This window comes from Equus caballus, chromosome 8 (genome assembly GCF_041296265.1).
Source record: "Equus caballus isolate H_3958 breed thoroughbred chromosome 8, TB-T2T, whole genome shotgun sequence".
NCBI classification, from domain to species: domain Eukaryota; kingdom Metazoa; phylum Chordata; class Mammalia; order Perissodactyla; family Equidae; genus Equus; species Equus caballus.
The window spans coordinates 13,210,429-13,225,695 of NC_091691.1; the positions used below are offsets into that span (position 1 = coordinate 13,210,429).

General features: G+C 43.3%; 1 protein-coding gene across 21 annotated transcripts in view; it reads left to right on the top strand.

Moving 5' to 3' along the window:
• GIT2 (GIT ArfGAP 2) overlaps positions 1-14,948 on the top strand; it is a 48,049-nt gene extending 33,101 nt beyond the window's left edge. For 10 of the 21 annotated variants that reach the window (XR_011441260.1, XM_014741951.3, XM_014741946.3 and 7 more), the window contains 5 exons: positions 790-879; positions 5,223-5,305; positions 5,918-6,106; positions 10,975-11,038; positions 11,556-14,941. Coding sequence is in view for 17 of the 21 variants with exons in the window: in XM_014741951.3 (XP_014597437.3) it covers positions 790-879; positions 5,223-5,305; positions 5,918-6,106; positions 10,975-11,038; positions 11,556-11,768 (639 nt within the window). In the remaining 4 variants the exon portion in view is untranslated. 21 annotated transcript variants of the gene reach the window in all.
• The last annotated feature ends 319 nt before the right edge of the window (positions 14,949-15,267 follow it).

The window sequence follows — 15,267 nt, forward strand, 5'->3', positions numbered from 1 at the left end:
GTTATTTCTTCAGTCAAATTTAATAGGAGTTTCAAAAAAATTCTCAGTAAATGCAAAGTAAAGGACACGGTCTAGTAAATTAAACTCTCATTTAATTTTGTCAAGCTTTAGTGTGGTAAAATTACACTGTTGTTATATTGTAATTGGTAGTCTATTCAACTTTTTAAGTTGTTTGGGCTAAACATTCTGAGGCAATTGGTTTATACATTTGGTGTAATGGGAATACCATTGAACTAAGTTAAGAATCTTATTTTTGTATAACTGAAAACAAAATTTAGGAAAAGCAACCTTTGTTAGTTTTCACAGTGTACTTTTTTATTTTAGAAACGTTTAGAATGTAAGAATGTCATATTATTGCAAAAGTTCTATATATGTACTAAAGAGTAGATCGATAACATATACCAACTTTTAATCATTCATATAGTTTCTCATATTATCTGTCCTTATTAAAAAACAAATAATTGTTTAAGGTTCTCCATTTAAAAAAAACTATTGGCAAATTTGACAAATTATGCTAGGTATTATCTTTTTCCTTATAGAAAAGTAGCCTTATAAATTGCGAGTTATTTTGGGGAGGCATTTCACGAAGGGGTTAAACATCTCTGGGGGCTTGTCACTGGCTCGCGTGGCAGTCAGCTCTCCTGTCACAGAAATTTCAGTACTGATCTCACCTAGTGAGTTGCTTTTGGGGATTCTTTTGCTGGGAAACCTGGGCTGAAGCCAGGGGAGGTGGTGGGGTTTTCTGTTTGTTTTGTGTTTTCCCGAGTGTGTTTCTTTTTCCCCTTCCAGATCGGGAGGAGTGCGCTTGTGACCTCCTCTTCGTCTCTGCCCTCCTTCCCCTCCACACTTTCCTGGTCGAGGGACGAAAGCACCCGAAGGGTTAAGTACACTCTGAATGGTCTGCTCTCTGGAAGACGGGCAGTGCTCCTGGGAGCTTTGTGCTTCTCCTGGCCCTCTGCTAACTGCCCTTCTGTCCTGCATGAGGCAGCGCTTCCCTCCTGGTGTCTCACAGCACAGCACAGCGGCATGCACGCACACACACACGCGCACACCTGCACTCATGCAGCCTCCCTTTTGTCTAACTCCACATTGCTCAGTTTCACGTAATATTTAACAAGATTCCCAATTCACTCAATAACATTTATTCTGAGCATACTGTCTTTTTAAACAATCGGGAAATTAGCTGGCTGCTGGTTAAATATTGTCATAGGGCAGATCTGTTAGATTTACTGAGATTAAAACTAGTATATTTGGACTAACTGGGACACTTAAGACATCATCCTTTTTTATTTTTTTTTAATCTCTTGACATAGTTTATGTCAGCACCATACTTGACAAACCAAGATTTTGCAGTCCCTGCGTCCCGCCTCAGGACTGTAACACATAGCAGCATTGGAGACGAAGGCGGCTGTTACTCTGAAGCTGGTCGTGATGTTTTTTCGCTTTATTAGTTGGTCAAGTCCAGCTTGCTGATGTACACTTTACATTCCCAATAGCATTGCATGATTCAGGTAAGCTCCTTTTAGAGTAGCCAGGCAACAAGTATTTATTAAGCACCTCCTCCACACCTAGCCTTTTGGTGAGTCAGTTAAAAGAGTCCTAGGGACTTAGGTGACTGCCTTCAAAGGCGCTGTCAATTTTAAAAATCCCTTCATGCCTGAGGAGTATATGACAACAAGCTGGGAAAGTCATGGAAAGAGCACAGGCTTTGAAGACCTGCATTCAGGTCCTCGCTTGCTCACGTTTTTTTTTTTTTTGGAGGAAGATTAGCCCTGAGCTAACATCTGCCACCAATCCTCCTCTTTTTGCTGAGGAAGACTGGCCCTGAGCTCACATCGGTGCCCATCTTCCTCTACTGTGGATGCCTACCACAGCATGGCTTGATAAGCAGTGCCATGTCCACACCTGGGATCCAAACCAGCGAACCCTGGGCTGCCAAAGTGGAAAGTGCGCACTTAACTGCTGTGCCACCGGGCTGGCCCCACTCACTCTTTTTTTTAACGGAAGGGTAGTGTAACTAAGGTGAGAGGAGGGAAGGTGGCTGTGGGTAAGGGGACCACCTTTACAGACAAGGCCTTTGTCCATTCCCCCCACGTCAGTAGGAACCATGGAGAATCGTTTTTTCCCACTACCAGTGCTATACGGCTCATCGAGGCCCTTTGGGGGTTCCTTTCTGCACTTTTGAAGTAATCTATTAAAAAGAATTTTTTTTTTTTTTGAGGAAGATTAGCTCTGCGCTAACTGCTGCCAATCCTCCTCTTTTTGCTGAGGAAGACTGGCCCTGAGCTAACATCCGTGCCCATCTTCCTCCACTTTATATGTAGGACGCCTACCACAGCATGGCGTGCCGAGCGGTGCCATGTCCGCACCCGGGATCCAAACTGGCGACCCTCAGGCTGCCGAAGCAGAATGTGCGAACTTAACTGCTGCACCACCGGGCCGGCCCCTGAAAAGAATTCTTGATATATGATACTTAAAGTCTTCTGAGCAGTTCTGAAATTGAACTGCAATGTTTTTGTTATAATATTTTGGTTAAGCTAAGGGACAGTTAAATAGAAATTAAATATCTCATTTGAAATTTTAATCAGTCAAATAAACATCTTTTGTCCACCATGAAATATGGTTTGAAAAACATTTTTTTTTCTTTTGGTAATTTTGAGAATCAATGCAGGGATTGCTTGCTGAGACAGAGTTTTATACAAGATTAACAGTTAAGTTATTTAAACTGATAATCTTGCTTGTTCCTGACAGCTTCATCATGAGTTTAGGTTTTTATGGCATGTCTGTATTCAGAGAAAACTACAAATCTATTAAATAAACTGAACCAGCACCAGCTATAGGTAACTTTTCTATTAACAGCTTTGAGAGAGCAGCACTTTTAACAAATAGATCTTAGCTCTGCATGTTTATAATAATTTTCATAAAATTAATTGCTGGCTAATTTGAAATCCTGCACATATGCTTTTGTTGACAACGATGAAGGACCTAATGCGTAAGTAACTGATTACCTGGGTGGTTGCTGCCACTTATTGTTTCCTATACTTGAGAAACATTTCCTGAGTACTTTTATTAGGTGTATGAGTCTTTTCTAAAATGTGTAAATGAAACTTGGTACTTTTGATCACTGTCTGGTAATGCATTTGATTTGTAATTATCAAATTTACATCAAGGAAGGCAAAAAGATCCATTATAAAAATGTGGGATTTTCTGGGTTTAATTCTGTTTTCTAGTAGATTCTCCCACTCGAGCAGCTCTGGATAAATTTTCTAGAATAATTATTTAAATGCAAGTTTTTACATTCCGTTTTTGTATGTGTACATACCTACATATGCGTACAAACACACCCATCCATATGTGTGTGCATGTATATAAAAACTAAAGGAAAAGAAATTTAAAAGTTAGTCAAACATTCCCTGTGAAAGGTAAGACAGGGTGGGGTTTTTTGGTTTGTTAGGGTTTTTTTTAGATCACCTCTGGAAGAGCCTGGTGTCACTGTTCCTGCGCTGGATACAGCGCCTGCCTTTGGCCTTCCATCTAGACTTCCAGTAGCCAGTAACTCACTGATCGATTCATAAAGCTGGATCAAAATAAGGCAGCAAGTGAAGCAGAACTGTTTGCTGGAGGGGATATAAAAAAGGATCTTAGAGGTTGTAGTAGATTTTACAGAATTCAGCTTTACAGACACACTCCACATGGCTCCAAGCCAATACTTCTAATCATTTGCCAGGTTAATTTTAGTGAGTAAAGACAAGTGTATATTGAATTTTAGGAGTTCAGTGTAAGTGTCTTATATTAGAGTGGCTAGGACCAAATAGAGCTTTGGGGGGAAATGTGAAAGATCAGCAGACAGAGAAAGAGAGCATTTGCCCTGGAAGAGGGAAAGGGAGAGGCCATGGGGACAGGAAGCAAAATGTGTTGTACATAAGGAGTCTCTCCCCACTGGGGCGCCAGCCGTCCCGCCTGTGCGCAGGGCTTTCTGAGGCCCAGGTGGCGCTGTGGGTAAGGAGCACAATTCGACTTTGGGTAGACCTTCCTCAGCTGACTTCCTCTAAGGCAGCCGCTCCTCTGGATGAAGCTGCAGGGTCTCCGTGGGTGTAAACAAGCCTCCTAATTTACAGCTATATCTTTAGCCACATTTTATTGCAGCATCAATAAAATTCCTTAGTCACTTGTTTTGATTAACATGGATTAAATTCAAGGTATAGAGCTGGAAATAGCTCGTATTTGTATTTTGCGAGGTATTCAGTTTAGGTTTGGAATCAGCTTCCACTGATTTCTGTTCTAGATGAAGAAATTCTCAAACATTATGAATAAAATGAATACTGAGGGAAAATTATTTTTGTTAAACACTCCAGAACTAACACAGTCCCCTTCCAAGGAACGTGGTCCCCTTCAGACTCTGTCACCCTGGCAGGCCCTAGACTTAGCAGTGCTGCCATTTGCTCGCAACATTTTTAGGATTCCTCTTTTGACACTGTGTCCATTTTTGAATCCCCACTGTTACACCAAATCTTTATATTTTAAGGGATAGATGTTTTGGGAAGCAGATAAAAGTGGTTGGGAAACAAGTGTCACACTGGGTTAATGCATTTTGGTTCACAAACAACATGTGGCCATAAGTTAAAAATACAGATTTTCCTGTGTGGCTCACACCAGCCGTCTCTAAGATCTGTGCGTGTTTTGAGCAGTGGCAATCCTCACAGCCCCAGGCATGGAATATTGCAGATAGCTCGAGACAGGAGATCTGGGTTCTTGGTCCTGTTTTTCTGCTGACTCTGTGGCCTTGGGTGGGTCACCCAGCTTTTTGGCCCTTCATTTTTTCATCTGGTCTTAGACTCAATACGGTGGCTTCCAGCGCTGAAGGTCTGTGTTATATAAGTGCTGGCATGTTTGCTTTTTAAATGGGTCTCATTATAGTAAGTTAAACTCCATATTCCTTAGAGAACTAAATGTGGGGTGATGCCTTGCGTGTCTGTTAGTTTGTACCAGGGATCTGTTTTTGGAGGAGCCACTGAGCTAAGAAGATGGTGCAAAGAAGGAAAGAAACCGTTTCTGGATCCACTATTCATCTTTTACTAAGTTTCAATAAAGGGTTGGCTCCTGTCCCAAGTGAGATCTGGGGCGTGAAGGCCACGTAGCCCAACAGGTAATGATTCCTGGGAAAGGTTCCCGAGAAGCGTCTCATGCTCTGAACTAACGGGGGTCGCCTTTCTCTCTTGCAGACATCCAGGCTGGAGAAGCAGAACAGCACACCTGAGAGTGACTATGACAACACTCCCAACGACACGGACCCAGATGACATGGGGTACATCTGCAGGAAGAATGTGCCAGGGGTCGGGCTCTTAAACCAGAGACCTAGCAGACTGTGGTCACGAGACACAGTTTGTCACCTGCACCCCTTTTCTGTATTTTCAGACCTGTAAGGCCTTAAAATATGGAAGCACAAGTTCATAGTTCACACCTCTTCTCATCTCCCTTTATTGCCACAGCGCCTTTCTTTCTTTGACCAGCACGTTCTACACATCTCTTAGTCTCTGTAACGTGCTTAAAATCAGTATTTCACTTTAAGTTGACGTTAGGTTACACTCTGCATCTGTACCCTAAGGAGTTGGCTGGATTAGGGATGGCTTTGTAACACACACCCTCCCTGTTCCAATTATTCCTCCCTTTCCCCATCTTCCCTTTCTCTGAGAATCATAATTTCTAGCCCCACAGCTAGAATGAAACAGCCTCCATGTGCGCTGTGGCTGCCTGTTGATGAAACAGCCTCACCGTGAGTGTCCTGCCAGACAGGATAAAGGAAACCACAAAAGCAGCCCACTTGTGCATTCAGCAAATGCACAGGCAGTGGCTCCTAGAAGCAGAGAAGCAGCCAATAAGCACCTATTGCCTTTAGCCACTTCTGTAACGTTCACAGGTCAAGCAGAAAGGGAAGGCAGAGGAGTATGGTGTGGCAAGGTGATGGCTCAGTACCAGATACAGCAGAAGCCCACACGGCCCCAAGCCCCGTTCTCCCCAGCACCGAAGACGTCATCCGGAAGACTGAACAGATCACCAAAAACATACAGGAGCTCTTAAGAGCAGCCCAAGAAAATAAACATGACAGGTAAGGGGGGCTCGAAAATCCTGCCTGGGAGAATGTGTACCTGCCCTGGAATAGACGCCACTCCAGTGATGAACAGGTTTCTTCAATATGCCGATTTTAAAGGTTTTTGAAAATTTTCAGGTTTACATAACAGGCTTAAGAACAAATTTGTAAAATTGAGTTTGTTTACTATGGTGTTTCCATTTTTTCATCTTCTTATAAAGTGCTCTGCAAATACATGCCTCTAGAAATAGAATTGCAGCATATTTGGGGTAGTGATGTTCCTGGTTCTAGATGGCCAGGGGAAGGAAGCTCCCTCAAAACTTGCCACTGATTCTTCCAGCCACTGCTGTTCCCTTTGACCTCCTTAGCTAGGGAGACGTGTACTGACGTAAAAGCTATCCTGAAATGAACCTGATATCTGTCTCGCGTGTGTGCGCACACGTACATGCATGTGTGTGTGTAAACATCTGAGAAACAAGTGGTTTACAAATAAAAGTTGATCTAATCGTCACCCAAATAATTCTCTGCTCCTGAAAGAAGAGTCTGCTCACTCTGAGCAGCTATATCCTACAGAGTTCTTTCTTACCGTAAGGAAGGGACTGGCTCTTGTTCTAACTCCTCCCTTTGTTCTCTGAGTTGAATTCTCTGAGAACTTCTGGTAGGTTGTTAACTGTTCTGGGTGACTTTCTAGTTTCACGTGGCCAGCCTGATCCAGATACACTCATGAAACGTTGTTGAACATCATCCCATTGAGTTTGAGAAACAGAAGAGTTTGGTAAAACCCAAGAACAATCTTACTCTTTTCGTTAGGTCAGCAAAGTTTAGGGCTTCAGTGAAGAACTTCTCTTGGTGCCTCACACAAACAAAAGTTGTCCTAGGAACACAGTCCTGCTCCTTCTTTCTCCTCTCTGTTCTCTTCTCCCACGTAAAGATGCACCAGTGTCTTTGGCCTTCTCTGTGTCCCTGGCACTGCCGTGCCAGCCTCCCTTTCCCTTTTCTTATACAGCTCAGACTTCTCCCAGTGTCCTTATTTCCCACTTGGTAGGAAAGGAATAGTCAGTGTTTATTGAAGGATAAGAGTTAGTCTTCATGGATGGACTGCTGGAGGATCTCAGAGAAAGGAGAGCCTGCATGATTTCTCAGTCTCCTTCCACGGAAACCATATAGCTGTTTATCTTCCTCCTTCACCAGGCATCCTCTTTATTGCACGCCTTTCATGCCTCCCATGCTACAGGTGTTTAGTTCCTTTGCTCAGCACCACAGCCTTGGGAACAAGTGACTTCCCCATCTTATTACAAAAAACACACTGTTTCACAGCTTCCCAAGGTACAGTCTTTACAGTAATCTTCTTCTTCTTCTTCTTTTTCTTTTGAGGAAGATTGGCCCAGAGCTAACATCTGTGCCCATCTTCCTCTACTTTATATGTGGGATGCCTGTCACAGGCGTGGCTTGATAAGCAGTGCATAGGTCTGCACCCAGGATCCAAACCAGCGAACCTTAGGCCAGAGCATGCGTGAGTAAACTAAACTGCTACACCACTGGGCCAGCCCGTTTTTTTTTTTTTAAGGAGGTGGTCATTTTATTTTATTTTATTTTATTTTTATATATATATATTTTTTGGTGAGGAAGATTGGCCCTGAGCTAACATCTATGCCAGTTTTCCTCTATTTTATGTGGGGTGCTGCTACAGCGTGACTTGAGGAGCAGTGCTAGGTCCACGCCTGGGATCCAAACCTGCGAACCCTGGGCCACTGAAGCAGAGCATGCAAACTTAACCACTCTGCCATCAGGCCAGCCATCTTTACAGTAATCTTGATACCAGGATTCACTCCTTCCCGAGTACTCACCCACCCTTTAACAACATGCTTCACTTTCCATTCCCCTGGCTCAGAAGTGCTATGCTTTTATTTCAGGCTAGAAAAAATGTGCTTACATTGCATTGTCTTCTTTGATAGTTGTCAAAAAAAATAGATATCTGCCCTAAGGCCATTTCTGACTTCAAAGATCACAATATGGTCCTTGGTACAATTTGGGAAGTTTCCCTTTTTTTTTTAAGATGTACAAATCCATTCAATAGATGTTATGATCTGATTTCTTTTTTTAAAAACCATGAGAGAATGATGCAGAGATTTTAATCATTAGCTCACTCTTTTGGTTTAAACCAGAATTAATCTAGAGAATTTACATTTTATAAATTGTTCAATGTTCCATTAAAATCTCTGGTAACTTACATATCTGAGATGCTTTCATTCATAAACCTGCATCATATTTATTAAACCCTTCCCTTTTCCTCTTGTTTTCCCCTTTTGTTGATCCATCCCTTTCCTCATCTTAAGTAGACCAGTAGCCCATGGGGGCACATCCAGGCATGGTCCTGCTCCCTAGGCCACATGAGCTCCCACGACCCACAGCCTTCCATCAGTGTGGTCCATCCCCTGGGCCTCCAGCCTGGGTCTCTGCCTGTCTCTGTGTCTGTCTGTCAGTCTCTCTCTCTCAAACACGCACACAATTACACAATTCAAAATTACTGCTTATTATGCACAAAAGCCTTTTTGAGGAAAGACAGCAATTTGAAGTTGTGAACATGAACTCCCCCTGATAGAGGAGGAGGACTTTCTCATTAATCTGTGTGTGCTTTCTTTTGTGGCTTATTTTGGGGACTTCCTAAAATATTTCATGAATGAGATTTTGAGAGACGTCCTTAGGAAAGATTTCTTGTCTATGTAGCAGAGGTAAAGGGTTAGTTATATTTGTGGGTCAAAATGAAAACCCTAACCAGGAAACAAAACTCTTAGGTGTGGTTCTCAGTTAATGTGATATTAATGGACACAGTAGTTCAAGAAACATTTATGCCTGATACAGTGGTTGCTGTGGACATTGCCTTTTTCTCTTTCTGAGTGTCTGTGTGACCAGATTTGCAAGTTAAATAACTCCTTCTGCATTGGCATTTTCGTTATTACATGGTGTATGGTTCTAATTGCTCACAAAAGTAAAAGTCAGAGTTTCTCATTTGAAGGCATTTTGGGATAATATAAACCATTTTCTTGAACTGTAATGGTTTAATTAAAATGCAGGCAGTCTTAATAAAAATGGTTTTAATACTAAAATTCCTACAAAGATGAAGTACAGAGGTTGCTTATGACCATCTTTAAGCAGAAGCCAACTTCATGACTTAAAAAATGGGGAAAGAATGTTACTTGAGGGCTTCAAGTGCTAGGAGAGATGATGAATGGCATTTCGTTCTGTATCTTAGAAGGGAGATTTTAAAACATAGCCACATGGGTTCTTGTGTAGGGCCAAATCTGTGTATTCACACTGAATTTCTAACAGGCTAAAAACAGGCTCCTAAAGTGCTTTTCCCATATCCCATTTCTCCCCTGGGCTCTGTGAGTCCGTTCTCCTAGAAACAAAACCCAGGCCTGGTGGCAATACCATCTTCACTTTCCTTTGTCTCTCCACCTCGTAGCACATACTACTCAGGGCAGACACATAACATTTTTAAGATGTAGGAAACTAGCTCCATATGTTGTTTGTCACAATACTAAGAATAAGAATACTGGACGAAACCAGAATCTCATTTCTTCTGATTCTTATTACCTAAGCAGGCAGTCACCAGTCCTCAGTGGAGAGAGCCTACTCTAAAGAAAGATGTGAATCTGGTGCCAGGAGAGGCCCGTGGTGCGGCAGTGAGGGCCGTGGCTGGGCGGCCAGGGTTGAGCTCTTCTTAACAGCTGTGGGACCTTGGACAAGTTCTCCCCTCTCCAGGCCTCAGTTTCCTCATTTGAAAAGTGGGTGTGATAGTACCAGCCTCACAGGGCTGTTGGGAGGATTATGGGTCTCTGCAAAGCACAAAGAACAGAGCTTGGCACACAGTCAGTGCTCCTGAAGCCTCCTAAGGAAGAGGCCAGGCGGCCTGGAAGAAAGGAAGAAGACAGGCGGATTCAATGTGCTGTGTCTCCTTAGAGCTTGTCAGCAAGCAGGGGAAGTGCTGACTGTGCTCATAGCCTTTCATTACAAAGTCATAGTGACTTCATGAGAAAGTGGGTAAGTGTCTGAACAAGTATTTGGAGCAGACCTCAGTGCTTTTTTCTCTTTACTCAAAGTAAAGTTTTTGACTTCCCAACAATTCAGATGCATGAAATGGAAGGAATTTAGAAGTATTGGGCCGGCCCAGGTGGTGCAGCAGTTAAATGCGCATGTTCCGCTTTGGTGACCCAGGGTTTGCCGGTTTGGATCCCGGGTGCGGACATGGCACTGCTTGGCACGCCATGCCATGGTAGGCGTCCCACATATAAAGTAGAGGAAGATGGGCACAGGTGTTAGCTCAGGGCCATTCTTCCTCTGCAAAAAGAAGAGGATTGGCAGCAGTTAGCTCAGGGCTAATCTTCCTCAAAAGAAAAAGTGTCCGTTGGTTAAAAGACACATGGGTGTTGAGGTGTAGGCTCCAATTCTAATTTTAAGGAATTATTTTCAGTCCCTTAATTTTAACTTCTCTGGCCTTTTGCATGGAAATCCTTGTTTCTCTTTCAAGAAATTAGGAAGATGAAACACATGATAAATAAATCACCAACTTCGGGAGGTATGAATGTGTTTATAGACTGTTCTGTGGCTTCACCTGGCTATTAGTGTATGTTGCCTATCTTTCATTCCTGGAGACTGTTTTTATCAGATTGAATGAACTTTTAGGAAAGGATGGGGACCGTGCTTTATAACTAAGTGCATTCTGTTAGTGTGGGATCCACAGCGGGCTGGCCACGGCCTCAGCCCCTTCCTTAAGGAAATATAAATGGAACCTATTCTAGCCCCAGAGTATTCTCCACCTCTGATTTATTTTCAGAGATTATTTATTTCACTCTCTTTGAATAACCTCTTCAATATTCTTGCAGTTATATTCCGTGCTCAGAGAGGATACATGTAGCTGTTACAGAAATGGCAGCATTATTCCCCAAAGTAAGTCACTTCCTACTTCCTTCCTTCAGATCCTTTTAAATGAACTGCAATAAATTTCTTTATGATTTTTATATTATATTTAACCTTCTTGTAGCATAAAGTTTTAAATATGCAAGCAGTCATATAGGGCATTGAAATAGTTTTGCTCTACATGAATATTGGTTTTTAATAAGACAAGAATGTATGAACCAAGTGCTAAAAAGGCAAAGCATAACAGAATATAATTTTATCTGGAACATTTCACCCAAGTGGAGTAATAGTTTTCAAAACCTACCTCAGAATAGCTCATACTACTAAAAGGATACTGCGTGAGCTTTGACCTTTGAGTCAGAGCACTTTGGCATCTCCCACACTGTGGGTTGCAAAGCTTGCAGCGTTCCAAGCACCCCCATTGACAAGGTGCATGACAACACTGCTGTTCACTGGGGAACAGCTTGAGTGGTTTTCAGAAGAACGCTTGTCCCTGCTCTTGTATGTCGCCCTGCAGTTCACAGCGAATGGCTGTTTTTCTGTTTAGAAACCCAAGTCCGACATGGTGAGGACTTCCCTACGCTTACTGACATCCAGTGCCTACCGACTCCAGTCAGAATGCAAGAAGACCCTCCCGGGGGACTCCAACCCACCCACGGACATCCAGCTGGTCACGCAGCAGGTCATCCAGTGTGCATACGACATCGCCAAGGCCGCCAAACAGCTGGTCACCATCACCACCAAAGAGAACAACAACTGAGCGGCGAAGTGGAGTGCTGGCCCTGCTCTTTTCTAGGCTTTTTAAAGTCCGGTTCAAATTTAGACCTGGAACTCTTCTGATTTTTACAGAAACAAACATTTAATGAAAGTTTAAAACTTTTTTTTAAAAAACTCAGTATTATTTTTGCATGTTTTCTAACAAATTTTCACTATTAATTTAACCCACTTGCCTTATTTTGTGCCTGTTCGCCAGTTTATTTTCTGATGTTGTGTTGTGCTGTCAGTGACTGTTGAGTTAATGATCATAGACATCCAAAAGCATAGCTTCATTGTTTCAAGTTTGTTAGAACTTTTCCATCCCTTAAAACTCCCTGCCTATGGTTAAAACTATACATGAGATTTTTAGTGGAACGTTTTCTTGAGAGAGTTAAGTTAAAAAAAAATCACCATTATCTGTTCCCTACCAAGCATTGTGCAATAAGCGAATTTTCCAACCTACTGCAAGAATCTCTAAGTTTGGGGCATCTCCAAGCATGTATGTAGAGAAAGGACTTTACCACTTTCTAAAAATAGTGTGACAGTCTCTCTTGGGAGGAAACAATGAATTGCTCCATTTCTTTTGACTGTTCTATCATGTTAGATTTTCTTTTATTTAATTTTTCTATCTTGGTCTTCTGTCTGTTTTGCTACCATCCTGAAGTCTCCACGGCATCAGATAAGCACTCGTCCTCCACGTGTGCGTCATTCAGCCATGTCCAGGTAGGAGCACCACTGCGTTATCACACATAGTCCACGCTCTGCCCTAACCCCAGGAAAGCAGACGTTTCGTTCCAAATGTGAGGCAAAGAGGAGCAGGAGTCCCACAGGCCATAACTCATTTTGTACCACCCCATTCAGGTGTCACTGCCATAAATTGTGGGAAGAGAAATTATCTAGCCCCTGACATTGTATTGTACCTCTCATCCAAAAGTGGGTTACTCCTTTGACCACTGAAAGCTTTCTTACACGCCCTGCTTCTCGTATCTCGTCACCTGTGAGGACTTCTTAGAAGGTAAGAGTTATACAGTCATCTGAGTTCATTTCTTCTCTGTTACCTCGCTGGTACTTCAAAATCAGACAGCAGCTTTCAAGAATTCCTTAGAGAGTGTGCTGTAGCAGACTACTGGCTATCCCAAAGCTATGAAGGAGTACAGGTTGAAGTTCTGAAACAGACTGAGCTTGGTCTTTAAGTTACTAAAAAGACCTGTCTTGTGATTGCTCAAGCATATTCCTGTCCCTGCTTATTGCAGCAGTTCTGTGTGGCTGTGGCTCAGACCCTGACCAGAGGGGCCGGACAGCAGTGATGTAGATGAATGAAAGGGGCCAGGCGTAGAGCAGGGGGCGGGGACAGCAGGGGACCCCATGGACACCCAATAGGGACAGCAGCTGCCCAGCTCCACTCACCTGCTATGTGGAAAAGTGGGCCTGGAGTGCCAGAGCTTTGATTTTTCAAGAGACACTAGAAATTTGGATATTTTTTGTGCCATCTCTCTGTTTATAAGTGTTGACGACTGATCTAAACATTTTCCCAGTACACATGTGGGTTACCTGTGTCTCTAGGCTGCCTGCTCACAGCCTCTGCCCTGGGACCCTGTAAACTGCCGTGTGAGGGCCGGCCTTCCTGGTCATGCCTGGTTTAGCCTCTGAGCCTTACTTGCAACATGGCTGCCCTACCCTGTGTCAAGTTACTGTTAGTCCTCATTTTGCCCATATATTCTGTCCCATAGTGCTCATTCACACATGTGAGGAAGTCAAAATAATCAAAGTTGCCTACATACGTGCTAAATAAGCCTGTATCTTTACAGAACTGTTTGATTCACAAACACCTTTATAGCTTGACCGTATGCTGTCATGAAAGGAGCACCACGATGGTGTTTGATTTACTGAGTCACAGTGTGTGGACACTTTTTGTGTTTTGCTACACTGAGTAGCATGGGGAAAGGGTCCACATCTCCAGAAGACTCGTCCACTTGCTTGTCTGCACAACCCTAAGTGCCATGCTCCTGCCGGGTGCTGAGGGGCTGCCATCTCCGAGGATGTCTGTACCTTAAGTTCAAGCACCCTCTGATAACCTTTCCTGCCGGCTGCACCTGCTTAGCTGTAATTCTTTCTTGCAAACACCCACCCTCCTGTTGGGCCCCTCTGGGTTCTTGGGAAAGGCCCAGCGGCAGTCCTGAGTTGGTGCCCTTGGCCTCCCCAGGAGGATGGGCTACTGAATAATGAGTCGTCTGCGGTGGGTGAAGTGTCTTCACTTGAACGCTTGAGGACCTGCGATGGAGGACGTTGCTTCTGTGCCCCTAGAGAAAGTCAAGGAACGTGGGGACCAACAAAGCATTTTCAGTTGTAAGGACACCACAGAAGTTTGCTCTGTTAACCCACAGTGCCAAATGTCCAGAAAGAAGCTCCCAGGCGGAGTGACACGCGGTGATAGGAGGGTTGCAAGTCTTCCTTCTGCTGAAGTGCTCTGCGCGTTTCCTCAGCCTCATCTGAGATCCGTGTCGGAGGTTCTCTGGTCCTGTTGGCAAATCGCACCTTGTCTGAACCGTTGTTCGCCGCCTTTTGCACATGGGTTCCATACCTTGCACTAATGTCTGTGTTCTGTTAGGTCATTTTTTTACCCTTTATTCTCAGTACCCCCCCCCACCCCAAAGCTGATAGGACGAGGTGCACTTTATGAAACTGGCACTTGCTGAAGTGAAGGAGACAGCTCCACCCCTAAGCTCCTTTAACTGCACTCATCTTCTGCCTCGGAATGCAAATAGTTCTTATTTGCCAAAGAACAGTGAATCGGGCCCAAAGATCAAATACAGCATTTCATAAAATTGGAACTGTAAACGCACAACTCAGGAGCTGTTATCCAATTCCTCAAGCGATTTAAGAGTGAGACTGGCATGTTTGTCCCCCACCGCGGCCGTGAACTTCCCAATCATGTAACGTACGTTCTTTCCTTGTCCCGATTGAAGGGCACCTTGGTTTTTACAAGAGAAAATGCTGCATAGGAAAAATGAAATGCCTTTTATCCAGATGTGTTTTATCCATGTCACCCATTATTCTTATTTTCCATTTTTATTGTACATTCTATTTCTGTAATTATTGTACAACCCTTTAAGCGTTGTAAAATGGTTTTGGAATTTGTGCCTGCTCGTTATGCAATAAACAGGCTCCGTAAGTGTCTTTGCGGTAATTCTGTTTCTCATCGATTAGTTGATGTTTCCAGCTGCTTGGTCAAAGTTTCGAGAAGGCTCTCCTCTGGTACTCGCATCTTTAATGAGACAGTACTGAGTATGCCTCTGCCCTGGGGGCTCTATCAGTTTACAGGAATGAAGGCCTTCTCCCTCCTTGGTGCTTAGCAGATAGCTTACTTAAGAGAAATCCTGCATCAGGATATCAGTTCCATGCATTTTATCATGATGTGTTTACTCAAGTTTAATTTTTTTTTTAAAGATTTTATTTTTTTCCTTTTTCTCCCCAAAGCCCCCCGGTACATAGTTGTATATTCT